This window comes from Phodopus roborovskii, unplaced genomic scaffold (genome assembly GCF_943737965.1).
Source record: "Phodopus roborovskii unplaced genomic scaffold, PHOROB, whole genome shotgun sequence".
In the NCBI taxonomy this organism is placed as follows: domain Eukaryota; kingdom Metazoa; phylum Chordata; class Mammalia; order Rodentia; family Cricetidae; genus Phodopus; species Phodopus roborovskii.
Window position 1 is genome coordinate 10,030,615 of NW_026126636.1, and position 26,606 is coordinate 10,057,220.

The 26,606-nt window shown below is 54.0% G+C and overlaps 2 protein-coding genes, 1 long non-coding RNA gene and 1 other non-coding gene across 5 annotated transcripts; 1 reads left to right on the forward strand and 3 right to left on the reverse strand.

Annotated features, from left to right (window-relative positions):
• Positions 1-900: 900 nt before the first annotated feature.
• On the forward strand, positions 901-6,386 carry Fosb (FosB proto-oncogene, AP-1 transcription factor subunit). 2 transcript variants are annotated; one of them, XM_051207842.1, is made up of 5 exons: positions 901-1,640; positions 3,524-3,844; positions 4,289-4,396; positions 5,665-5,820; positions 5,961-6,109. In XM_051207842.1, the coding sequence occupies exons 1-5, from the start codon at positions 1,515-1,517 to the stop codon at positions 5,961-5,963; spliced, it is 714 nt and encodes a 237-aa protein (XP_051063799.1). In that variant the 5' UTR covers positions 901-1,514; the 3' UTR covers positions 5,964-6,109. The 2 variants fall into 2 exon arrangements, with proteins under 2 accessions (XP_051063799.1, XP_051063798.1); XM_051207841.1 differs by having other exon boundaries at positions 5,665-6,386.
• On the reverse strand, positions 5,038-6,118 carry LOC127239044 (uncharacterized). Its single transcript, XR_007835949.1, has 2 exons — positions 6,030-6,118; positions 5,038-5,718 (listed from the first exon to the last, which is right to left on the reverse strand). It is a non-coding gene; the product is annotated as an uncharacterized LOC127239044 (long non-coding RNA).
• A 2,844-nt stretch (positions 6,387-9,230) lies between the features above and the next one.
• Trnastop-uca (transfer RNA opal suppressor (anticodon UCA)) lies at positions 9,231-9,317 on the reverse strand. The gene has a single exon. It is a non-coding gene; the product is annotated as a tRNA-Sec (tRNA).
• Positions 9,318-14,196: 4,879 nt separating this feature from the next.
• Rtn2 (reticulon 2) lies at positions 14,197-25,092 on the reverse strand. The gene is made up of 10 exons (XM_051207837.1): positions 24,921-25,092; positions 22,267-22,311; positions 21,718-22,188; positions 21,355-21,624; positions 16,893-17,100; positions 16,182-16,320; positions 16,021-16,090; positions 15,827-15,873; positions 14,839-14,897; positions 14,197-14,648 (listed from the first exon to the last, which is right to left on the reverse strand). Exons 1-10 carry the CDS (start codon positions 24,952-24,954, stop codon positions 14,573-14,575), a joined length of 1,419 nt encoding a protein of 472 aa, XP_051063794.1. The 5' UTR covers positions 24,955-25,092; the 3' UTR covers positions 14,197-14,572.
• Between the last annotated feature and the right edge of the window lie 1,514 nt (positions 25,093-26,606).

Here is a 26,606-nt window from a genome sequence, read left to right on the forward strand (position 1 = left end):
CGGGAAGGAGAGGCTTCCAACACCAAGCCTGAAGAACTCACAGGGTATAGGTTCCTACCTGATTCAATTCCTTAGGTTTCCCAGATGCAGGGCACCCCACCACCCCCGGAAGCCACCATCCATTGCTTAGCTGCCAGCACTCAAGTTTTTGCTCAGGGAGGAAGCACATTTTCCAAGGTCAGCGAGTCAGGCATAATCTGTGACTAAGCTAGTGGGGAGGGGACTCCATCCTGACCTCTACCCACACCTGGGGACATCACAGCCCCTCCAGCCCCTCCTGAGCCTCAGTTTCCCGGCCTCGATTGACTACACCCCTCTCACTAAGATCTGCACTGGGGACTTGCTCTCTTCCACCAGCCGGGGGCGCTGCACCGACTTGGGGACGATGGGGGGGTCTCGGGGTAACCAGGTCTGGTCATCTGGGGTTGCACCTTCTCCAGCCGGGGTCAGCAGGGGCCTTCCCGGGCAGTTCAGGCGCCTGTCAATCTCAGCCCCCGGGCGGCGTGGCACTGCGCAGGCGCGGGCGGGTTCCGCACGGCGTAGCGGCGGGCGCGCGCGGGAGCGAGGGATTCCCTCTGACGTCATTGCTAGGATACCAAACAAACACTCGGCCGCGCCGGCCGAGCTCCTTATATGGCTAATTGCGTCACAGGAACTCCGGGGAGGGCGGGGCGGGATCCCCTCCCGCAGAGACCCTCGGAACGTGGATTTGGGGACCCCCGGGGCCACCAGGGTCACCCTATGGGCAGGTGGAGGATGCACGAGGCCCTGGGGGGGGCGCCGCAAGGGGCTCGGGCGGCGGGGAGGGGGAGTTCGGGAGGTTTGTGCACCGAGCCGCGGGTGACGCAAGCGGGGGGGCGGGTCCCGACCGCATAAATTAAGCCCGGCAGCTCCCGGCTTCATTCATAAGACTGGAGCGGCTACGCCGGGCACACGCGGAGCCGGGGCTTGCGGGACTTGACTACTGGTGACTCTTCTTCTTCTTCTTGGCGTCCGTGAAAATTTTTATTTATATATATATATTAATTTTTAACTGGAGAGAAAGTTTTGTGGGTTTCTTTTTTGCAAGACTCCTTCTAGATCGTTCTTCCGTTTCGTCCTGAGGATAGACTTACTTTCTGTGGGCTTCTGGATCGCGCCCCTCTGCCCTCCCCCATTTCGTGGAACTCCTGGAAAGGAAGGGGACCGCATCCGAAGCGCACGCTGAACGGCGACACTGCGCGGCGGGTCTCTGGGCGGGGAGCGATCCCCGCGCCGCCCCCACCCCCGTGAAATCGACGGAGCCTGAACTTTCAGGAGGTACAGCGGCGACTTGAAGGGAACCTGGGCGCTTGCAGAGGGGACTTGCATCGAAACTTGGGCAGTTTTCCCAGCCGGACGTGGAGCTCCCCCAAGCAGCGCACTTTGGGGACGTGTCCGGTCTACTCCGGACTCGCATCTCATCCCACTCGGCCATAGCCTTGGCTTCCCGGCGACCTCAGCGTGGTCACAGGGGCCCCCCTGTGCCCAGGGAAATGTTTCAAGCTTTCCCCGGAGACTACGACTCCGGCTCCCGGTGTAGCTCGTCACCCTCCGCCGAGTCTCAGTACCTGTCTTCGGTGGACTCCTTCGGCAGTCCACCCACCGCCGCCGCCTCCCAGGTAAGTCCTAGATCGCAAAGATGCTACTTTGGTGGTCATGGAAAAAATATGTCTTTAAGTCTGAAGTGTGAATTAGGCATCCTCTCAAATAGGACGCGCCAAAAACTCAGGATCTGGGAAAGCAAGAGGCTCGGGTTGCACTTTTGGTTTTTGTTGTTGTTGTTTGCAAACTGCAAGGAAAGGAGAGATGTTTGCAACGGGTTGTGTGCTCAGAGCGCGGGAAAGGAATGCAGTTGGGCAAGCGTTGGCGATGCCCGGTGCAAAGCATACGCGGTAGCTAGCAGAAGCTGAGAACTTTTAGCTGAGCTCCGGCTCCCTAACCCAGAGCTAGACAAGTGGGGGGAAGAAAACACAACAATAGAAAAACACAGAGAAGCTTCCAGTAGCCTTCTCTGCCCTCCTCCTTCCAAGCGCGGACTGCAGGGCCGCGCTCGCCCGCCACCCGGCGGGAGTTCGGGCCTCGAACCCCGTTCACGCTGCCTCCGCCTCCTGCGCGGATACGTAACGGGGGACCCGTGCGTAAAGGCTGACGTGCTGGAATCCTCCGTCTGACGCGGGGCACGCACAGCGCGCAGCGCCCCCTCTGCCCGCCCCGCCCCTGACGTCCCGGGCACGTTCTATTTTGGAACGCCGAGGCCACGTTGCTAAGGGAGGGGGCAGCGTGGCTTCTTGATTGGCTGTCGCGGAGCGGGCTTTAGCCAATCAACGTCTTTTTCCTATTTGTAGAGCGTAGCTCCGTTCCCTGCTTTTTGTGGTTCTTCCGTGCTGGGGGGGGGGGTCTCCAAGAGGCAGAGCTAGGGGATTCTTGTCGTGATTGGAGCGACCCTGTCAACTCATGGGTCTAAAGGGACGTTGTGGGGACCTGGCCCCTCCGCTGTCAGAAGCAGGAGGCTTCTGGCTGAGTGCTAGCGCCTCTAGGGTGGGCCCTGGGGGCCGTCACCCCCTCTCCAGGCACACGAATACGCGCTCCCTGCGCGCTGAACACCCGGCGCTTTCGAGATGTCCAAACACTACATGAACTACCCCAAAGGGAAGAGCCAGGTGGTCTCTAAAAGGTCCGCCTCCTCTTGGTTCCCAGGACCCTGATTGGCCAGGGATTCAGCCCTTCCCTCGCCACGCCCCCCAGAGTAGTTAAGCCTCTAGGATTCCACTTGAGGGAGGGGTGATGGATGCTTCTTGGGTTTGGGGACGCGGATCCTATATCGTCCCCATCCCCTGCAAGATAGTCTAAGGGATTCTCACTGTCACTTTCCTCTACCTGTCAGTCCACTCAAACTCGTCACTTGTCAGTCTCGTTGGGGAAGAGACAGAAATTCGAAAGGGATGCTCTCAACTCTTAGGCCAGTCCCCCAACACCATTGGAGCTGGGATCTCCGCCCCTGCGGGAGCCCTCATACAGTGGGGGTGTGTTTGTGTGTGAGTGGAGAGGAAGGCTTGGGTTAAGGGCTCTCCCTCTCGCTTCCTCTGGGGTGGGGGTGGGATGTTGTGACTGTGTGTGTGTGTGTGTGTGTGTGTGTGTGTGTGTGTCTCCATCTCGGGAGGTTCTGTCACCAGGCTCTGTCCAGCCTCCTCTCCACCCCCCCCCCACACCTAAGAGTCACCAACCCCAGGGTGTGATTCACCACCCGCTGGAACCGTGCAACCTTTCCCCGAGGAAGAAGGAGGAGGTAGAAGGCAGTTGAGCAGAATCCTCTCATTAACCACTGCGTCACGGGGTAGTGAAAGGGTGGGTGTTGTGGCTTTTTGCCTGTGACACACACATCCACACCCGCTCACCCTGTGCTCACTCACAGGGGTCGGTGTGTGTTATGTGTGTTGGGCGTGTGTGTGTCGGTGGCTTTGTTTGTGTGTCTACGCCTGTGTGTGTATGTCTCACCCTGTAGGAGTGCGCCGGTCTCGGGGAAATGCCCGGCTCCTTCGTGCCAACGGTCACTGCAATCACAACCAGCCAGGACCTCCAGTGGCTCGTGCAACCCACCCTCATCTCTTCCATGGCCCAGTCCCAGGGGCAGCCATTGGCCTCCCAGCCTCCAGCTGTTGACCCTTATGACATGCCAGGAACCAGCTACTCAACCCCAGGCCTGAGTACCTACAGCACTGGTGGAGAAAGCGGAAGTGGTGGGCCTTCGACCAGTACAAGCACCGGTGGTCCGGGGCCTGCCCGCCCAGCCAGAGCCAGGCCCAGGAGACCCCGAGAAGAGACGGTAAGTATGAGGCCTCGGGAGCTGGTCTGGAGGAGCCTGGGCTCAGTGGGTGGAGAGCTTGCTAGCATGCATCAAGTTTGCAGAGATCTCCAGCATAGCATGAACAGGAGTGGCTGTGCAGGCTGGTGACCCTAGTTCTCTGCGGGCGGAGGCCAGCCTGGGCTACTTATTGAGTTTGAGACCAGCCTGGACTGCAAGAGATCTTTATTTAAAAAAAAAAAAAAAAGTTGGCCTGGGGGAATGAGGGGAGTAAGAGGAGTGAGCGATCTGTCACTGTTGAGTTGGGGGTCTTTTGAGGCCTCAAGATGGAGAGAGCTTTATCGTACCTTCCTTCCTACCCCCGAGGACTAGTGGCTGTTGTTTGGGGTTATGGAGGGAAAGGAGTTTTGTCAGGGAGGGTAGAGGTGCCCCCAAATCTCATAGTCCCTCGTCTCTTTGACTCAGCTTACCCCAGAAGAGGAAGAGAAGAGAAGGGTTCGCAGGGAGCGAAACAAGCTGGCGGCAGCTAAGTGCAGAAACCGTCGGAGGGAGCTGACGGACCGACTCCAGGCGGTAAGGGGGAGTTCTGGGGTGTCTCGGGGCTGTGCTCGGGGGGCTCTGCCTTGCTCGGGCCCTACTTCTCACTGCCTCTGTGTCCTGAATGCGGATCCCCACTTAGGGACCGAGGGTCAATGCTGCCTGATGGAGTCGCTGTTTAAGGATGCTCAGACCCCTACCCACTCACTTCCGGCTGTCCCCCACTGTCCCTTTCTCTCAGCTCATAAGAGGGCAAGCTGGAGGTGGCCATTCTCTTAGTCTTGGTTAAGGAGCAACCCACTTTGCCAAAGCACCTCCAGTTTTCTTCTGAGCCAGAGGGCCTCCCAGTGTAGCCCCGCGTGCCCTTCCCCCACAACTTGATGGATTTTAGTCTCGGTCCCTGTGAGTGGTGAGATGACACATGGACCATCATCCTGGCTGGCTGGAAACGAAATTATCTGATGTTGCATCAACTCCTGCCCCAGCCACCTACATTTCTCCAGAACTTGAGCTGGTGGCCCCCACCCAACCCACCCCTTTCTTCCTTCGACCTCCGTGTAAGGGTCCCCCTTCCTTTATGCCTGCAGAGTATCCTCTTACCCCTTGGAACAAGGGTACATCTCTGCTTTTCTACTGGGAGGTTGAAGGAGGGGGGATAGCAGAACCACCCTAAAAACAACACTTAACCGTTGTTTATTCACTCAGAAAATTGCAGTGTTTTTCTTTTGCTCTCTTTAAAAGGCATATTCCTAATATTTATCTATTTTCTTACGTCCGAGTGGGTGCAGGTGTGCACGCATAGGGAGGTCAGAGAACAATTTTCAGAGGGCCTGGTTCTCCCCTTCCCTCTGTGGGCCCCAGAAATCGAGCTCAATTTGTCAGGCTTGCTGGCGATCGCCTTTGCTCACTGAGCTACATTGCCCCCTTCCTCCCATTTTAAGGCAGGACAGTCCTTAGTTCCGGCTGGCCACAAACAAGCAATCCTTCCCCCGCCTCAGCCTCTGAGTGTCCGGATTTTACAGGTGTTCACCACCACACTAGGCCTGGAGCTGTTGCCCATCAGAGACTTCCGTTCCAGCCTGGCTTTCCCCCAACCATCTCTTGCGCAGATGGGGGGCTGAGGCTCCATGTTGCGCCATCTCTCCACCCGGAGTCCCTCTCAGAGGGGCACGCCCCTCCGTCGGGAGGGTCTGTGGATCAGCAGCTAGGATGCGTGTGGGGGCGGCTGAGGCTTTCTGTGTGGTCGTTGACCGTGGTCCTTCCTTTCTGTCTCCTATGACCTGGCCCTGCCGGGGGCCCATCAGGAAACGGATCAGCTGGAAGAGGAAAAGGCAGAGCTGGAGTCGGAGATCGCCGAGCTGCAAAAAGAGAAGGAACGTCTGGAGTTTGTCCTGGTGGCCCACAAACCGGGCTGCAAGATCCCCTATGAAGAGGGGCCGGGGCCAGGCCCGCTGGCCGAGGTGAGAGATTTGCCGGGGTCAACATCCGCTAAGGAAGACGGCTTCGGCTGGCTGCTGCCGCCCCCTCCACCACCGCCCCTGCCCTTCCAGAGCAGCCGAGACGCACCCCCCCACCTGACGGCTTCTCTCTTTACACACAGTGAAGTTCAAGTCCTCGGCGACCCCTTCCCCGTTGTTAGCCCTTCGTACACTTCCTCGTTTGTCCTCACCTGCCCGGAAGTCTCCGCATTCGCCGGCGCCACACGCACCAGCGGCAGCGAGCAGCCGTCCGACCCCCTGAACTCGCCCTCCCTTCTTGCTCTGTGAACTCTTTAGACAAACAAAACAAACAAAGCCGCAAGGAACGAGGCGGAGGAGGAGGAGCAGGAGGAGGAGAGGGGAAGAAGCGCTTTGGGGGTGCGCGTGCACCCCTGGACTCTGCTGTCTGACCGCCTGCCGCCTCTGCCATCGGACAGGACGCAAGGACCGACCGCCTTTGTGTTTTGCGCTCCCGTCTCTGGTTTCTGTGCCCCGGCGAGGCCGGAGAGCTGGTGACTTTGGGGACAGGGGGCGGGGCGGGGATGGACACCCCCCTTTCAGATGTCTGATGGTCTTGTCACTTCAGCCCAACTCCTGGGGGGACGGGCGGGCGGGCGGGCGGGGTGTGACGCCCACTTCTGGCGTCTTGCGTGAGGCTGGGTGTGCGGTCCGCAGGGTGGGCTTGTGTATGTATGAGCTGGCATGCACCCCCAGAGAGGCCCAACGAGGAAATGACAGCCCTGTCCTTCTTCTCCCCCCCCCCCAGGGTGCAGGGTGGCCAAGATAGCTCTCTATGCTCCCTCGGGCCTTAGCTGATTAACCCAACATTTCCAAGAGGTTACAACCTCACCTGGCTAACCCCACTTCCCCGTGACTGCACTCCAAAATGTGAACCCCTCTCTGACTGTCCAGTCTTTCCCTCCGGGAAAAAACTGGCTCGGATTGGATTTTTATATGTGTCTCATCTGCTACAGAGCCCCCTCCCAGCTCAGGCCCGAGCCCACCTGTATTATGCCATGACCCCTCACCTCCCCCTACCCCCAGCCGCCCTTGGCCGTCCTCGTTGGGCCTTTCTGGTTTCGGGCAGCAGGGGGCGCTGCGACGCCCGTCTTGCTGGAGCGCTTTATACTGTGAATGAGCTGTGCGGCCGGATTGCGGTGCGCCGGGTGGGATTGACCCCCAACCCTCCAAAGCCTTCCCTGGACCTCCCCTTCTTCCAACTGCCCCCCTCCTCCCCCCGACAGGGAGTTAGACTTAAAGGAGTGATGGTGATGCATCCCGGTGGCCGGTGGCCTTCTTGCTCAGGCCGCAGGCATTTTTCTCCAAGGTCTCCCACCTTCCCCAGCCTAGGAAGCCAACTTCTTCCAACCCTGGGAGCCCTGCATCCTCTCACAGAGGTCGAGGCAATTTCCAGAGAAGTTTTCAGGGCTGAGGCTTTGGCTCCCCTACCCTTGATATTTGAACCCCCAAATATTTTTGGACTGGCATAAAGAGGGACTGAGTTCCCACTATCCCACCCCGTCCGTCCAACTCCTCCAGCCCCAAATATGGGTTCTGGCTCCTCCCTCCAGCTTTCACCTCGTGAGAAGTCCACGAGTCAGATTTCTATTTTTTAATATTGGGGAGATGGGCCTTTACCGCCTCCCTCCCTGTGCTGCATGGAACACATTCCACACCCTGTCCTGGGTCCCTGGTTCCAACCCTAACCCCAGCCAAGCTATTTATCCTTTCCCTGGTTCCCGAAAAGCACTTATATCTATTATGTATAGATAAATATATTATATAATGAGTGTGTGTGCGCGCGTGCGTGTGTGCATACGAGTTTCCTCGTTTGCGAGTGTGCTGTGGAGTTGACATCGCTTCTGGGAACTCGAGTCAGACTCTCCTGGCTGTCCCTTCCATAACTGTCGTAACTGTCACATTTTTGTTGTTGTTGCTGTCTTTTCTCAGTGTGTTTCGCTCTGACCACCTCGAACATGTCCCCTCTCTCACTGGCCCTGATCTTCCTTCTGTCTGTCAACTCCGGGTTTGTTGGGGACATGCAATTTTACTTTTTTTGAGTAAGTGTGAATGGGTGGTAGATTTTTACAGTGTGTATCGTTGAGAATTCTGGATGGGAGTGTATGATCAGGAGAAGGGCCTGCCGCTGCCGACCACGACTCGGGACTGCATAGCTCCCTGCCCATGCTGTATTTGTGATTTTGTTGTTGTTGGTTTTTTGTATTTTGCACCTGACCCCGGGGGTGCTGGGGCAGTCTAGCACTGGGCACTCCCCTCCCCCTCTTGGTTCTGCACTGTCGCCAATAAAAAAGCTTTAAAAAAAATATATCCATCAGGTCGAAGTGTGTATATACCCTGGGTACCTATTACGTGGCTGTCAACAAGACAGAATGAATTTGTATTGCTAGGAAGCCTTCACAGGCATTTATTGAGGCACCTAACAAATCAGCCTATAAAAGGAAAGTGGACGCTTGGGAGGGCTTCCCCTGTTTCTAGGCTGTGTCGCCTACTGGAAAAAGTAAGGGGCAGGTTGTCGGCTGTGAGGTATTGACGTGGAGAAGGGTCTGAGAGACTTCATGGCTGGGAAAGAATATATTCAGAACACTGGATGTCCATAGCAGGTATTGGGAAGACGAGAAGCAGAGGGAAGTTAGTGTTGGGTGGTCTTTTCTATTCCTGGACCGAGAGTAGCCAGAAGAGGCGTGGTGAGGCTGAGGAGGACCCAGGATTGGGAAAGAAAGAACCCAAGACACATAGAGTGGGCAAAACACTGGTCAGTTCATTACTAGCAAGGCTGGGAAGGACACATCACTGGAGGAGGGGGTGTACCACCAGTGACCAGAGAATTCTGGTGACCTTAGAAAAAGAGAAGGCGTTTGCTTGAGCTGCAATTCTCGATCTTAGGTCAACCTTGTCATCCATCAAGTTTGTCTCGAGGTCATCCTGGTCCGGTCTTCTTGCAATATGGCTTGAGTTCATTAAATACATAATTGCCTGGTACTGTCTTCTCCACTGGCTGGGTTACCTCGTGAGACCAGGGCTAAGGGTGTGATCACAGCTTTATCCCCATCACTGCTCAAATCACAGAGACAAGGCTGAGCCAGACTGAACAAATGAACAAAGTTATGACTAATAACTGCATGCGTGATTAAATACATAACCCAGCAAATGACTGGATGAATAATAAATCGTCGAAGGAGAGACATCAGAGATATACAGGAATATTATAAAGCTGTAGAGACAAATTTAAATGCATTTTCGAGGTGTATTCGGTAATTCAGGGAGGGACAAAAGGTAAGTACGAAGAGGGAATCAATAGGAATAGAGGTGTGGATTTAGAGATGTTTATTGCATGATACAGGTTGCAGGGAGCAAAATGGGAAAGATACTCCCGCCCGAAAGGTGGAATTGAACCACTCTGTCGCTAAACAGCTACAGGTTTGAAGCCTGCACCCCAGACCACTGAGGATCATCCGGGCAGGAAGATGTGTTTTCAGACAGGTATATAAAGCACAAACAAATCAAACCTTTTCGATTACGGTGACTACGCTTTTTACAGGACACAACCAATTCTAATGTTTTTTTTCACATTATTTCCACATTTTATCGCAAATATATGCTTTTCTTTGCAAACATGCCATGAATTACCCCACTAAACAAAAATGAGTAGCTTTATTTGCATAGCGCTTTGCATTCTGGGAAGCAGCTCCTAATGTGACTATATAAGGAACAGTTTTTTTTTTTGCAAAGTGAAAAGTCAGCTTTATTTTTTGTTTGTTTTGTTTTTTTTTTAAGGAAAACTTCCTGTGCGACACTCGGGAGCCACTTCGTGGCGGAATTGGAGTCTTTCTGCGAGGGACACTCGAGCCTCTCGTAGGGTCTGATGGAGCGCGGCCGCAGGGCGCCACCCGCTGTTCGTTTGCGGAACTGCAAGCATAGGGTCCGCTGTGAGCCCCGGGCATTGAGTCCCCAGGTGACGGGGATGACAACCGAGCGGTCCTGGCGATGAGACGCTAGAGACCATCCCTTTCTACACTTGTGCCAGGGAAACTGAGGCAAGGCATGGATAGTATCACAGCCCACTTCCTGCCCCCCAACTCCGTAGCGGAAATGAAACCTAATACATCATCACACACACACATACTATTTGTTTTTTTTTTTTGTTTTGTTTTTTGTTTTTTTTTGAGACAGGGTCACTTATGTGTAATGTATGATATTCTTACTAACTTATGATAGATATTCTTACCAACACTGGTTTTTCTGTTTCCTTGAGACAGTGTCTTTTTTATTTATTTATTTACAAATTTATTTATTTTGTTAGGGTCTCACTCTGTAGTCCTGGCTGGCCTGGAATCCTCTGTGTAGCCCAGGCTTACCTGAACTTTGAAGCGATCTTCCTGCCTCAGCCTCCCAAGTGCGGGGATTGCTACAGGCATGAGTCACACACCCGGTTTAAACCTTAGGGCACCGTCCATCGCAGAAGACAGAGCACCCACTACCTGCTTTGTGGAGCCTATAATCTAACCCCCTTCGCCCCATAAACACCCCCATGCACCCTCCTGGAACTGGCTGGGGCATGCAGCTCGCCCCTGCTAGGGGCCTTTGTGATGCTGACCCTGGTGGCCCTTCCTCGGCTTGCCCGGCTGGCGCAGAGCCTCCTTTCACCCTGGCCTCGGGCGCCTCCACCTAGGAAGGCCCCTCTCTCTCCGCGGCCGCACACAACCAAGTCGCCTGGCGCTTAGATGCTGTCGCCATCTCCCTCCGAGCCTCGGCTTCCCCATCTGCATACCGTGTTTGAGACATGAATTCCCTAGAGCAGACGGAGGTTCTCAACCTTCCCGAGACCGAGACCCCGTAATACAGTTAGTTCCTCGTGCTGCGGTGACGCCTCGCCCGGAACACTGCTTTCTTCGCCACTTCCTAACTGTGATCTTGCCGCTGTTAGGAATCGCAATGTGAATATAAGGGTCGGGACCAATGGCTAGAGGCGTCACAGCAGCCGCTAGGGTGCGCTCGGTGGTGGCCCCTTCAGTTCCGAGCTGTGCTGGGTGTCCTGAGCCGGGGTGCAGGGACAGGTCGGGTGCGGACGAGCCTGAGGGCTCGGGTTGCTGGAGCTGGAACTCTCCAGGACGCTCCCCACACTTTGATGGGAACACGAGGTGAACCGACGCATCTTTAAAAAGCTTTTCTGAAAGACGAGAGTTGCCGGGCAGTGGTGGCGCACGCCTTTAATCCCAGCTCTCGGGAGGCAGAGGCAGGTGGATCTCTGTGAGTTCGAGGCCAGCCTGGTCTACAGAGTGAGTGCCAGGACAGCCAGGGCTGTTACACAGAGAAACCCTGTCTTGCAAACTTAAAAAAAAAAAAAAAAGTATGTATGTGTGTAATATATATAATATATAGGGTATTTATACATATTTATTTGGTTTTGTTTTTTTCCCCCTCTCGAACTCAGACATACCCCTGCCTCTGCTTCCTGAATGCTGGGATAAAAGGTGTGTGCCACCACGGTCTGGCGTATTTATTCTTGAGGGTGCATGCTCAAGGACGACTTGCAGGGATCACCTTTACCCACCTTTATGTTTTGTGTGCATGTACATGTTTGTAGTACTGTAAAAGGCTCGGTGGATAAGAGCACAGGCTGCTCTTCCAGGGGACCCCGGGTTCCATTCCCAGCACCCATATGGCAGCTCACACACCTGTCTGTGCCTCCAGCTCTAGCGGACCTGACACCCTCATCCTCATCAGGCAGAACACCAATGCTCATAAAAACAAAACAAAGTAACAAAAACCCAACAGCAACAACAGTAAACTAAATTAAAAAGTAGCACAACTTGGCTGAAGATTCAGATTCTGGTGTTTTGTTTTTGTTTTGTTTTGCTTTTTTGTTTGTTGTTTGGGGGGGTTTGTTGGTTGGTTGGCTTTTGGTTTTTATTTTATTTATTTTTTTTGGCCTGGTCTTACCTAGAACTCACTACCTAGCCCACACTGGTCTCTGACACACAGAGATGTGCCTGCTTTTCCCTCCTGGGGGCAGAGGAGAACTTTGTGGAGTTACTTCTCTCCTTTTATCTTGGTGTTTTACCCCGAGACAGGGTTTCTCTGTGTAGCCCTGGCTGTTCTGGAACTCTCTGAAGATCAGGCTGGCCTCGAACTCACAGAGTTCTCCCTACCTCTGCCTCCAGAGTGCTGGGATTAAAGGCGTGTGCCACCACTGCCAGGCCCTCCTCTCGTACCCAGCTGCTGCACGGCCTGGCCCTTCCCACTATGCAAACTCTGTCTATAACTCCTCCTGGGCATCTCCGTATCTGTATCCTGCAAGGACATGCACAGCAACAGGAGAGTGATACAGTGACAAACAATTCTTAACGTTTCTGTGTTTGTCTTTGCTGTGGTCTATTTCTGACAAGCAATGCTGGCTTGCTTCCAAGGTGGCAAGTAACATTTTCTTTATAAAAGATATTTGTTCTATTTTATTCTACTTGTTTATGGTGCTGAGGATGGAACTCAGGGCCCTTTGCAAGCTAAGCTACCTCTCTACCACTGAGCCACACCCCAGCCCCTCACTGGGGGATTCTTCCACTGACTTGCATTCCTAGCCTTTGATCTTTTTTTAAAAAAATATTTTTTATTTTATGTGCATTGGTGTTTTGCCTGCATGTATATCTGTGTGAGGATGTCAGGTCCCTACAGCTGGAGTTACAGACAGTTGTGAGCCACCACATGGATGCTGGAAATCTAACCTGGGTCCTCTGGAAGAGCAGCCAGTGCTCTCAACCACTGAGCCATCTCTGCAGTCCCGCCCTTGATCTGTTGAGACAGAGCCTCTCTGTAGCTCTGTTTGGCTCTGTAGCTGGTCTGGAGCTCAGCACTGGGATTACCACCACGTCTGACTGTCCGCTCGGCATTTCTGTGTCAGGCTGTGCTGGGTATTAAACACAGACTTTACACATGCTAGGCAATGGTTTCTCTGTGTAGCTTTGGAGGTTGTCCTGGAACTCGCTCTGTGGACCAGGCTGGCCTCGAACACACAGAGATCTGCCTGCCTCTGCCTCCTGAGTGCTGGGACTGAAGGTGTTTGCCATCATTGCCCGGCTGGCAAGTACTCTTTCCCTAATCCACATCCCTAGGATGAACCATTAGTATAAGGATCTCACAAGGGAATGGTTGACATCAGGGAAACAGTATCATTAACTAGCCATAAGAGTTTCTAGAATTATGCATTTCTGCTAGGTCACACTTGGAAAATGTACTTACTTTGTGTGTGTGTGTGTGTGTGTGTGTACATGGCATAGCATGAACGTGGAGGTCAGAGGGCATCGTGGAGGCACTTCTGATCTTTACTCTTGTCTATTTGGTGTGTTTTGCCTGCATGTATGAGTCTGCGCACCACAGCCCATGCAGAGGCCAGAAGGGGGCATCAGATCTCCTGAGACTGGAGTTAAAGGTGGATGTGAGCCCTGCTGTGGCAGCTGAGAAAACCTGGGCCTCCGGAGGAGCACCTGGTGCTAACTGCTGAGCCATCTCTCTAGCCCCGCATTTCTTGACCTTTATGTACATGCCCCAAATTCAGCTCATCCTACTACGGCCTCTGCAGCAGGTGCCTTTACTGTAGCAAGAGCTGAACTCTCTGACCGATCTTAAAACTTTTTCCTTTTCCTTTTTCTTTCTTTCTTTCTTTTCTTTTTTCTTTCTTTCTTTTTTTGAGACAGGGTCTGATGATTGTAGACTGCGTATTTTCATACTTATTTATCTTTCAAGACAAGGTTTCTCTGCAGAACAGCCCCAGCTGAGCTGGAACTCACTCTGTAGACAGGCTGGCCTCGAACTCGCAGAGATCCGCCTGCCTCGGTCACGTCTGGCTTTCTTTCTTTCTAACATTTATATATTTGACTGCATATGTGAGGGTGTCCAAGAGCAACTTGAAGGGGTCATTTCCCATCTTTCACAATGTGGTTCCCAGAAATGAAACTCGAGGGATCAGCTTGGAGGTAGGCGCTGTTTACCAGCCCAGTAATTTTCTAACTTTCATTTGGAAATCCTTAGAGTGATCCTTCTGTTTATTGCAGATGAGTGCAGGATTGTGACGGGGCACATATGGGATTCATAATATCCGGGCTTTTACCACATGAGCTATCTTGCAGCCCCCATTCATTTCTTTTTGTTGTTGTTTTGTTTGTTTGCTTTTGACACTCACTGTGCAGACCAGGCTGGTCTCAAACTCTAAGATCCACCTGCCTCTGGCTCCGGAGAGTGCTGGGGTTTAAGGACTGAACTACCACTGGCAGTGTGTTTTTTAAAAACACTTTTTAGTGTAGGATGGTGTAAGTGGAGACTCCCGAAAGCACGGAAGGCCGTGGATTTTCCACAGGAGTCTTTATTACAGTGTAAATCCAAGCTCAGGGCTCGACTGGGCCCCATGCAAAGCCCCAGCATAGGGGTTGGCGGCCTCAGAGACACCAACCCCTCACGGCGCCTCCAGCGGCGGGTCTCGGAAGTGCAGGACAGCGTCTGACTATTCAACTACAAGTCCCAGCAGGCTCCGCGGCCAAGGAGCCTAGCCTTTCCTGGACTCTTAGAGCAGAGCCTCTTAGGAAGTGTAGTCCGGTCGCTCAGGCACTTCCCACTGGGAAATGGCTCGGCCGAGTGGGAGAGGGTGTGGATGCTCAGGAAGTGAAAGGAAAGAGGGCTGCTGGGGTGTGGGCAGGAGTCCCTCGGGCAGAGAGAGACACCCCTCTCATTCGGCTTTGGCTTTGGATCCGGAGACTGCAGATGTTGCTGGGGTTCCGGTCCCCGGGATTTTAGCTCGGATCCTGAGGAAGCAAAATTAGGGAGATGGAGGAGGTGTGGAAGATTTGCTTTTAATGCTCAAAGCTAGCCCCCGTCCTCGGCCTGTAGATTTGGGGGTAGGAAGCATAAAGGGAAAACAAACAAAACCCCCCACAAACGACAGCAAACACCCCAGGCTCTGTCCCCCTCCCTGTCGTCATTTCAGCGACTTACTTAGCTTTGAGGTGGCTCAACTGATTGGTCACCAACCCCACATACTGGTCGATCTGGGCCTGGGGACACCAAAGAGGCAAGGGGTCATTGAGGGGTCATTGATGTGGGATGCTGCCTGCAGCCCTCCCCTGCCACCTCCTAATCAGAAGAGGGTGTGGCGTCTACGGCACCAGTTTCAGCTGTGAGAATCACAACCGCACCTCTGCTTTTGTTGCTTTGGAACAAGGCCTCGTGTAGCCCAGGCTGGCCTCAGACTTGTAATGTAGCCGAGGCTGGCCTTGAACCTCTGGTCTTTCTGTCTCTAGCTCCCAAGTGCTGGGATTACAGATGTGTGCAGCATTCGCTGGTTTTGTACACTCGGAATCAAACCCGAGGCTTCCTGCATGCTAGGCCAGGACTCTACTAAGTGAGCTACACCCTCAGCCCAGTTTTTCAGACGGGCCTTTGCTGCATAGCCCTAACTAGCCTTGAACATGCAGGGAATCCTCCTGCCTCAGCCTCCTGGGTTCTCGGATTGTTCACTTTTTTGGTGGCACAGGCATTGATCCCAAGGGATCTGTCCAGGCCAGGGGTTCTCAGCCTCCCTAATGCGGCAACCTCACGGCGTGTAAACCCTCATTCTGTAATCCCTTCCTCACTCTCCTGAGTGTTGGGTGGCAGCAGAGCTTCTGAGTCTGCCTGGGGCACATCTGTGGGACCCTAGTTATAGAAGGGAGGCAGCCACACCAGCCTCCCTTGTTCTGTTTTTTCGAGACAGGGTCTCTCTCTAGCTCTGGAGGCTGTGCTGGACCTCACTCTGTAGACCTGGCTGACTTCACAGAGATCCATCCACCTGCCTCTGCCTCCCGAGCGCTGGGATCAGAGGTGTGCGACACCGCCACCCAGATGGCTGTCAGTCAGTGTTCTTAACTGCTGAGCCATCTCTCCAGTGCCCACACCAGCCGCTTTTTGGCTTCCATGTTGACAGTGGAGAGTTTGCCATACTCACCTGGTGCTGTCTGTACAGAAGGGGGATGGTGAACAAAGCAACCACTCCTATAGATGCAGAAAGGAGGGAGGGGTCAGGTTCTTCTAGCAGAGAGAGACAGCTCCATGTGGAACTGTACCCCTCATTAGACCTCAGCAAGCCCTTCCCCACGCCTCCCATCCCGCCCCTTCCCCACGCCTCCCATCCCCGCTCACCCAGGATGACAAGAGTCAGGCCGTTGAAGACGGCTCCCACGAAGGTCAAGATATAGAAGAGAAGGACCAGCTGCAGGGTGAGGGCCCGTGTCAGAGACAGTGGCGGGCTGGGAACCCCGCCCCCCACCGTGGGCACGAGGGCGGAGTTGAGGGGGGGGTACCTTGAGAGAATCGACCAGGTCTTCTACCAGGAAGAAATGCCGTAGCTGTGTGACCGTGGAGACCACATGGGAGGCGATCAGCCGTGACAAATGTTCTGTCTGCTCCCGAGTCAGGGTCAGGTCCATGTCCAGGTAGGCCCTGATGGGATCAAGGAGGTGGTGTGACTCCTGTGGGGGGGAGGAGAGCTTGGGGGGGCTCAGCCTCGGCCCAGTGGCTTTAACAGGGGTCAGAATAGAATGGGACGTTTGGTAGAAGACCAGAGTTAGGGTTGAGGATTCTTGTAGAAAGGGCTAGGGTCGCCAGGTGGTGGTGGTGGCACACGCCTTTGATCCCAGAACTCTAGAGGCAGAGGCAGGCAGATGAATTCGAGGCCAGCCTGACCTACAGAGCTAGTTCCAGGACAGACTCCAAAGCTATATTGAAATCCTGCCTCAAAAAACAAAAACAACAACAACAAAAACCAACAAAAAAAAAAAAAAAAAAAAGAAAAAAGAAAGAAAGAAAGAAAGAAAGAAAAAGAAAGAAAGAAAAAAAGGAAGGAAGAAAATGGCTAGGGTTGAGTTCTGGGCTAGGAAAGAGATCAAGGGAAGGACCCAGGGCTGGGGACCAGGGTTCACGACCAGGATGGAAAAGGCTGAAAGCGGTCAATGCATGAGTTGAGGTGAAGGATCACGGAGGATGGTCAGCTGAGGCTGGCCAGGCGTTCTCACTGGAAAGGGTTGGTGCCATCACCCCGGTGCACGGCCTGCAGCACTTTGCGGTAAACCCTGAGAGAGATGGTGGCGCAGAGGCCCAGCAGGGCCAGGTGAGCAGCCACAGACACGATGCTGAAGTGCAGGAGGCAGAGGAGAGAGGCCATGAGGCCCGTGAAGACGGCTCCAGACGCCCTGGTGTCCTTCCAGTACAGCAGGTCCGCCACTGCGTGCAAGGAGAAGACAATGTTGGGGCTTGGACCTAACCTGGCTGACTTCAAACTCTGCTGCCCTGGCTGGTCTCGAACTCACGACTATTCTACTTCTCAGTTTCTTTTTCTTAGACTGGGTCTCACTCTGTAGCCCAGGCTGGCCTCAAACTCAAGGCAATCCTTCTGCCTCCGCCTCCTGAGTGCTGAGGATCAAACTTAGGGCTTCATGGGTGGCTGGAGAGATGGCTGCTCTTCCAGAGGTCCTGAGTTCAGTTCCCAGCATCCACATGGTGGCTCACAACCATCCGTAATGAGACTTGGTGCCCTCCTCTGGCCTGCAGGCAGACATGCAGGCAGAACACTATACATAATAAATAGGTACACCTTAAAAGAAAAAACACAAACCTTAGGGCTTCGTGCATGCTAGACAAGAACTCGATCAACTGAGCTAAATGCCCTGACCAGTCTTATTTATTGGAGACAGGGGCTCACTATGTACCTCTGGCTATCCTGGAATATCCCAGAATTTGCTATATAGCCCAGGGTGGCCTTGAACTCACAGAGATTCACTTGTCTCTGCCTCTGGAGGGCTGGGATTAAATCTGTTTTGCACCTCCTTCCCCTTGCTGCAGCAGAGCGCCCAGAGGGCCCCTTCTAGGGATGCTCTCATCTACGCATGTATCTGATTCTGAGATATGCTCCTAGGTTGGAAATCACTTGGGCTGGCCTGTTTCCTATTCTTTTTCTTTACCCCCCTTTGGTTTGTAGAGACAGGGTTTCTCTGTGTAGCCTTGGCTGTCCTGGAACTCGTTCTGTGGACCAGTCTGGTCTCAAACTCACAGAGATCTGCCTGCCTCTGCCCCCTGAGTGCTGGGATTAAAGGCGTGCGCCACCACAGCCCATCCTGTTCCCTAGTCTTTCACGTTACAAGCTTGCTCAAATTGCTCACAAGGAAGACTAACGGTTTATGTGTTTGTTGGTGGTGGTGAGTTTGTTGTGCATAGCCTTGGCTGGCCTGGAACTTAGAGCCATCCCATCCTCCTGCCTCTGTCTCCCAGGTGCTGGGGTAACAGGGGTGTGCCACCATGCCCTAGTTACCAAAACACTTCTTAAAAGTCCTAAGCGTATGGTTACACCACCTGATATTTGAACAAACGCCTGACCCCTCCCAGAGCCGGCGAACTCACTTATCAAGCTAGGCCAGAGCGCTGGGCTGGGGACCCCCAGCCTCCAAGGGTTCAGCCTATTCACCTAAACCTCTACAGCCCTCCCACGAAACCACCCATCGGAGCGCCAGACTTTGATTATTTCCTCCCGAGCGGGATTGGATTCACAGGCGCCCACCTTTACAGCTGTCAAAACAACCCTTTCAACCTGCCAGGGCCTGGGCTGGTTCCTGTCAGTCTGAGTCCACACATACACTCCACATAGATTCTCCCAAACACCACTACAGAGGAGCTCTCTGCCCCGACACCCAGATTCCGGGGGTGGGGGAGGGGCCGGGTCGCCTGAGGCGGGGCTAAGTTTAGGCCCGCTAGGGGGAGGGGGCCTCCTGCAGCTGTGCTGGCACGTCCAGCCCCTGAGTGACAGCGCAGTAGCCAGGACTCGAGGCTGGGGGAGGGGAACCTCCCTGCTCCCGGGCCCCAAAGCTCTGGCTCAAAGAAGGGACCCCGTGTTCCCTCAACGTCCTCCCAAGACGCCCCCTGACCTGCCGCCCCAGTCCCAGCACGCAAATCTGACGAAGTCCTAATACCCGGGTGGAAGACATGCCCCAAATCGCAGTGAGGAAAGGGCGAATCTGAACCCCTTTTCCGTTCCCGGACCCCCGTTCCAGGCTACCCCACAAGCCCACCTTTACCCCCCATCTCGGCTCCGAGAGAGCGGCTGCGGACGCCCGGCTTCTGGGGATTTTGCCCACTTCAGAGGGACCCGAGGCGAAGAGCAGAGGGGAAGGGCCCCTTTGCACCCAACCAATGGCTGTCCAGAGAGGTGGGGACAATTCCCAAATTGGAACTTTGTAAATAGACTAGGAGTCCTCTTTAAACAGCTGCTTGCGGTTCCTGGGGCCCAGGCTTTTAAAACCGAGACCCAGGGTGTAGTCACAAAAGAGCAATGGATACAGCTAGAGAAAAGCAGAACGTTTTGTTTTGCTTTGTTTTGTTTTGGAGACAAGGTCTTGCTGTGAAGCCGGGGCTGAGCTGGTACTCCCCAAAATGCACCTGTCTATCCTCCAAAGTGCTGGGTTTAAAGGTGTGCCTAGCCAGGGTAAAAAATTTTAGTTCAATTTTGGTTTTTTGTTTAATTTTTCCATTTTACTTTATAAGTGCACTGGTGTTTTGCCTGCATGTATCTCCGTGTGAGGGCATCGGACTCTAGAACTGGAGTTACCGACGGGTGTGAGCTGTCATGTGTGTGCTGGGATTTGAACCTGGTTCCTTTGGAAGAGCGGCCTTGATCTTAACCACTGAGCCATCTCTCCAGCCCCCTTGGTTTTTGTTTGGTTCTGTTTTTTTTAACACAGTGTCTCACATAGCCCAGGCTGGCCTTAAACTTCCTACCTCACCTCACCCTCTCCAAGTGCTAGGATTAAAACCCTGAGTTGTCCCAATGGACCAAACAGAACTCGCTGTGTAGGTTGAAGTCTTGATCTTCCCGTCTCTGCCTCCCAAGTTCTGGGAGTACAGGCGTGTGCCAGCATACTCGGCAAGAGGAAACCTGTTTCATTTAATGGACCTTTGTGTGAGTATGCCCACACCAACGCGGGTGACGAATAAGGCCAGAAGAGAATGTCAGATCCCTGGAGCTGGAGTTTCAAGCAGCTGGGCACCACACTCCTGCTCTCCGTAAGAAAAGTAAGTGCTTGTAACAGCTAGTCCATCTCTTTACCCCATAAGTAAGCGTTTGTAAAGGCCCTGGGTGTGTGTTGGGGGTAGGGGTGGTTCAGTGCCTAAACAGCTTCTATGATGAGATGAGAGGCTGAAACAGCAGAATCGCCCAGAAGCTCTCAGCCGCCTAGCCTGGAGTAGGCAATGTAGGAACAGAAATAGCATTCTCTGCTTGGATCTCTGTGAGTTTGAGTCCAGTCTGGGCTATGCAGTGAGTTCCAGGGCGGCATACACAGCGAGACCCTTTCTCAGCCGCCCCCACCACCGCCACCACAGACAGACTCTGCCTCTACAAGTTGAAAGGTGAAGATGGACCCCTAAAAGTTGTCCTGAGAGGGAGCACTTGGGGCTCTTGCAGAAGACCTGGGTTCAATTCCCAGCACCCACCCAGGAGCTCACAGGCTCCGTAGCTCCAGTTACAGGGGATATGTCTCCCTCTTCCAAGCTCCATAGGCACCAAGTGTGCACAGGGTGCTTAGATAGATATACACACAGGCAAAACCGTATACATCTAAAATAAAAAACAACACCAGGCAGTTTAACCCAGCACTCAGGAAGCAGAGGCAGGCAGATCTGTGTGAGTTCAAGGCCAACCTGGTCTACATAATGAGTTCTGGGACAGCCGGAGCTGCATAGAGAAACTCTGTCTCCAAAACAAAACAGAACAAAACAAACCAAACCAAAAATTGAGACAGGGTCTGAACTATTTGGCCTGAACTAGACTAGAGCTTACAATGTAGACTAGGGCAGCCTTCAACTTACCAAGATATACCTGCCTCTGTCACCCAAGGGCTGAGATTTAAGGTATATGCTGTCAGCTTGTAGACAGAGTTCTCTGAAAAAGTGAGGCTTAATTTTTTTCACATCACCCAACCCGGGTGCCCCATGGACCATTAATTTTGTATATAGAAAGAGCCAATGGGGCCAGGTATCGGTGGCACACACCTTTAATCCCAGCACGCAGGAGGCAGAGGCAGGTGGATCTTTGTGAGTTCAAAGGCAGCCTGGTCCACAAAGCGAGTTCTAGGACAGCCAGGGCTACCCAAAGAAACCCACTGTCTTGAAAAATCAAAAAAGAAAAGAGAAAAATAGAAAGAGAGAGAGACAAAGAGGGAGGGAGGGAGGGAGGGAGGGAGGGAGGGAGGGAAACAGACAAGGTCTGGTGGCTGCAGGCTGTGATCCCAGCAGAAGCTAAGGCAGGTGGATGAAGTTCAAGACCAGTGTGGAGAAGGTCCTGGAGTAAGCTACCAGTGTAAATGTGCTTTGTGGGGTAGAACCTCAAACCCACACACCCCTAGGTCAAGGGGGTGTGGGCGGACCCCGGTCAATCTCCCCACCTCTGGGTAGCTGAACACAGGACCCGTTTGATCACAAACCGCTTACCTAGTAGGAGCGGCTCCAATGCGAATTCTGATTGGTCTGTGCTATCGCAGCACTGTGCCGTGATTGGTTCCTGCTCCAGCAGCCGCCGCCAATGCTCTCCTTCCTCATTGGGCAGAACCTCGTCAGGACCCGAGCTTGAGTTCGAATCTTGTGATCTTGGTGGGGATGGGGTATGAGCCTGGGGGGTCCCAGGGCTGGGGCTAGGCTGAGGAGTCAGGACTCCAAGTTGCGAACGTAGAGCCTGAGCAAGTCGGAGTTCCAGGTTGGTCTCTAGTGTCACAGAGAGAGAAGGCCATGAGCTTTCTTCTAGACGTGTCCTGGTGCGCCCACACACCCTCCCTCCGTGCACCTCTGAGATCTCACCTTCCTTGGCCTCGATGGCCTCCAATCCATCAGGCTCCTCGTTCTCCAGTGGGGTGGAGCTGCTGGTGGCCGAATCCTCCCCGGACCCCGCACTCCGGGCAGCCCAGCCCAGCTGGCCCAGCTGCAGCCTCAGGTCCTCCAGCGGGCGCTCAGCTGGAGGCACGGTGTCGGGGTCAACTGGGCGCCCGGGCTCTGGGGACTGACTCAGGCTAGGGATGCTCTCCAAGCTGTCACCCAGGCCGGGCTGTGGGGGTAGGTCTCGCGGTTCTGAGACTGAACGCCCCTGGGGCCGCGGGCGACGGGCAACAGAGTCCCTACGGCCCCCAGAGCCCACTGCGCCGTCGAAGGCAATGTACGAAAAGGTCAGCTCCCTTGGGGTACCCCAGTCCTGCGATGTGGTCTCCTCCTCTTCGTCCTCTGAGAATTCCCGGGCCGTGTGTAGCTCGCGAAAATCCGAGTCCTCGTTCCCTCCTGCAGTGGGAGAAGGGGTCTCAGCCTCTCCGAAGCACCCAGTCGTGAGACCCGTCCACGTTCCCCAACTCCACTTACCTTCCGTGGAATCAGGGGTAGAAGAGGCTGTAGACGGAGCTTCTTCTGCAACGGGAAAGAAAGATTCTAGAGACTCAGACTGTCTAAATCACAGACATGAGCTGTCATAGTTGTGCAGGTGCATGCTGCCAACCTTGCCAACCCGCGTCTCTAAAATTGACTTCTGACCTGCACACACAAGACCCGTGGAGCAGCACTGCCCCCCCAAAAAAAAAGTGGCGCGTGCCTTTAATCCCAGCATTTGGGAGGCAGAAGCAGGCGTATCTCTGCGAGTTCAAGACCAGTCTGGTCTACAAAGCAAGTTCCAGGACAGCCAGGGCTACACAGAGAAACCCTGTCTAAAAAATCCAAAAACAAACAAACGATAGATAGACAGACAGAAAGACAGATAAGGCAAAAAGATGGTTGGGGATACTCAGGAGTAAATCACTTACTGGCCCTATTCAGTCAATCCGTACACTCCAGGGAGGGGGGTGTGAGGATGGGGGATGGGAGGAAGGGGAAGAGGAAGAAGACGGGAAAGGGGAGATGCTGGTCTCTCTTGCTGCTCTTGCAGAGGACTCAGTTTCGATCCCAGCATACACACGGTGGCTCACAACCATCTACAGAGCTCATTCTAAGGGACCAGACTCCCTCTTCTAGGCAGAGGGCACTGCATGTATGTGGTGCACAGACATACACGAAGACAAACATCTACATATGTAAAATAAAAAATATGCCTTTACATCCGGGCGGTGGTGGCACACTCCTTTAGTCCCAGCACTGGGCAGGCAGAGGTAGGAGGATCTCTGTGAGTTCAAGGCCAGCCAGGTCTACAGAGTTAATAGCCAGAGCCGTTAACACAAAAAACACAGTCAAAAACAACAATAACAACAACAACAAAATAAAATTAGTGGCTTGGAGAGATGGCTCAGTGGTTAAGAGCACTGACTGCTCTACCAAAGGTCCTGAGTTCAATTCCCAGCACCCACATGGTGGCTCTCAACCATCTATAGTGGGATCTGACACCCTCTTCTGGCGTGCGGGTGTACATACAGATAGAGCACCATATACATAACATAAATAAATATTAAAAAGTAAAATTAATAAACGACACAGAAGAGGAAGGGGATGATGGGAGGAACACAGAAGCAAAGGAATCTGAGAGGCTCTGATATATGGCCAAGGATGTAGGCCAGCAGGGCACAAAGCCCCCAGGTTCCATCCCCTGCATCGAACGGACAGGGGGCGATAGTGTGCACCTCAGGAGAGGCGCAGGAAGGAGGATCAGAAGGTCAAGATTAACCTCAGATCACTACATATACAACATATATGGTCCAGTTCCGCTGGCTACAGGGCGATTGACATCAGTCTTCAGAGTGGGAACCCTGGGAAGTTTCAATTCATTCACTAAGCACATGTTCCGCGCCAGGCACTGCCCCAGACCCCAGAGGGACATGTTCTGAACAAATTAGACAAAACCCCTGACTTCATAAAGTGGAGCGTCCGTAAAACAAAACATGGAGTCAGACAAGGTAAAGCTAGCTTGACACGTGATTGTCTTCAAGGCATCAGACCTCAGACCCGAAGGAAGTGGAGTCACACAGACCTCTCGGGAGAGGTCTGCTGGACAGAGGGGAAGGTCTGTGCAAAGCCCCTGGGGCGTAGGCGCTGTGGTCAGAAGAGGACTCGGGGTGTAAAGGTGTGCGTGGAGGAGAGTGGAGCTGGGGACAGGCCTGCAGGGTGTCTCCCCATGTGATCTCAGCTAAGGACAAGATCTTTGGACACTGGGGAGGAGGAGAGTGAAACTAAAAATGTCCAAATCACATATTCTCAGAACTTGGGCATCTGGATACTCAAGATGTGCAAGAGGCTAGATCTGCTAGCGTCGGCATTCCCAGATGTCAGAACCACCCTGTGTGGGACGCAGGATGGTAAATACCGACTGCTAGGGCTCTGAGTTGAGCCGAATCAGAGGAGGGGCTTGGAACCCGGAAGCCAGCCCCTCAGGGCTAGCTTGGGAGTTCTGCACTCAGGAGAGCCTCGAAGCCTTCGAAAATCGAAACCGGACCCCCTGCCCCCACCTGGCAGGGCAACCGGAGGCCTGCAGAGGAATGGGGCCTTCAGCGGGTTACTACTGAGTGGCAAAGCCCGCTAAAGACTCAGCTCAGTAGTCCTGGCACCAACCCAAGGATGGTGTTTTGCGGGGGACAGGGGGCCTGACATCCGGGGTGACATTAGGAGTGCCTTTTGGGCAGATATTGAGGGTTAGATTCGAAGATGGATGATGAGGGGTGTCGATCTTTCCATTCTGACTCAACCCGTCAGCTGCGGCCAGCACCAGGGTTGGGGACAGCTCCCCACGCGCCTGCTCCTTCTCAGACTGGGCGGGGCGACCCAATCCCGCGCCCCGGGAGCCCCCCCGACATGCGATCTCCGTGACCCCCCACCTCCGCCCCATTGCACCGGGTCCTCCGGGTCAGGATGTCCCAGTTGCCGCCAAAGCGCGGTAGGGGGGAGGGGAGAGGAGGAATTCCTTTGTCTCCTTCGGCTTCTGCCCCTCCGCCCGGCTCCATCTACCTCGAGCCCGCGGCGCGCACGGAAGATGGAGACCCAAGAAGGACCCCACGCGGGTTCCTGCGCCCCACACCAGGCCGGAGCCTCTGCATACTCACTGCAGTGGGCGAAGACCGGCAGGACCTGCCCCATGGCCCCCCTCGGGCCTGCATCGGGACCCCCGCCCACTCCGGCCGCGCCGCCCTGGGCCTGGGGCCACGGGCGCTCATCTCCGCCGCGTCCACGACGCCGCCGCCATCCTGCTCGGCTGCTCCAGCAGCCGCCGCCGCCGCCGCCCTCTGCTCGGCTCGGCGCGGGAGGGCGGGGCCGCGGAGGAGCAGGCACTGCAGCGCCGGGGGCCCGGAGCGGAGGGGCGGGGCTTGAGAGCTCCGTGGGCGGGGCTACCGTTCATAAGGGCGGGGTCTCGAGCTCGAGGGCGCGGCCTTGAGAGGAGTGGGGCGGGGCTTGAGTGGAATGTGGCGCTGGAGAAGCGGGTCCAGAGTAGGTTGGCGCAAATGTAGGGGTGATGGCATTGAGAGAGGGTGGAATATGATGTTCTGGGGTACAGTCCGAGCCTAGACTTGCAGATGGCGTGGGAAAGGGGGGCGGGAAAAAAGTACTCAGACTTAAAACTTTTTACACTTATAAATAATTGTGTGTGGGTGTGTGCCTTGGAGCATGTCTGCAGGTCAATCTCCACTCACAGTCGTCAAAGTAGGAGCTCGGGGAAGTTTCAGTTCATCCTTCTTTCAACGATCATCTACTGAGAGCGTGTTGTGCGGCAGACACTGTTCTAGGCCCCAGAGGGATTAAACTCAGGTCATCAGGCAAGAACTGAACCGTCTTGCCCGCCCCAAAGCACTGAAAACTTTTGAGGCACAGGGAAGAGCTTAGGCATGGGTGCAGGAGAGGTTTAGAATGGCATAAAATGACTTAAACGATGGGGTCTGCTCTAGAGATGTGGTCTGGAGAGAATAGAAAGGATGAGACGAAGGTTACTTCAGCATAGCGACCTCTGCGGGAGACAGACAGCTTTGCTTTGTTTGGTTGCTGGATCTTTTGTTTTTTAAAGTTTTTCGAGACAGGGTTTCTTTGTGTAGCCTTGGGTGTCCTGGAACTGGCTCTGTAGACCAGGCTGGCCTCAAACTCACAGAGATCTAGCTGCCTTTACCTCCTGAGTGCTGAGATTAAAGGTGTGCACCACCACCTGGCATTTTTAAAAAGGTATTATTACTATAGCTGTTTTTTACTTTTGAGACAAGGCCTAAAGTGGCCTTGAATTCCTGATCCTCCTGCCTCTACCTCCTAAGTGCTGCGATTACAGGACTGTATTACCATGTCTGGCTTGGAGGCCACCTTTGACTAGCCAGTACCCTGAAGGCAGAAGCAGGAAGGCCAGGAGTTCAAGACCAGCCTCAGCAACAATATGGAGTTTGAGTCCAGCCTGGGCTACAATGAGGACTTGTCTCAATAACAACACAAAATGGTTTGGGAGGAGGCATTTGACCCACCTAAGTGGTTGCAGCTTGAGTTTAGGCAATCTGCAATATGAAGGCTATCTTTATGTTGAGGGCAAGGGTTTTCTAGAGTTCATTTCCTGTTTTCTAAACTGGCCACATGAAAGCCGGGCATTTGGGGAGGGAAGGAGTCAAGAGTTAGCTTGGTGGTTGAGAACACTTGTTCTTACAGAGAGCCCAAGTTCGATTCCCAGCATCCCCATTACAGTTATGCAACTCAAGTCCTGGAGGATCCAATGCCCTTTTCTGACCTCCAAGGATTCCAAGACATATACATACATGTAGGCA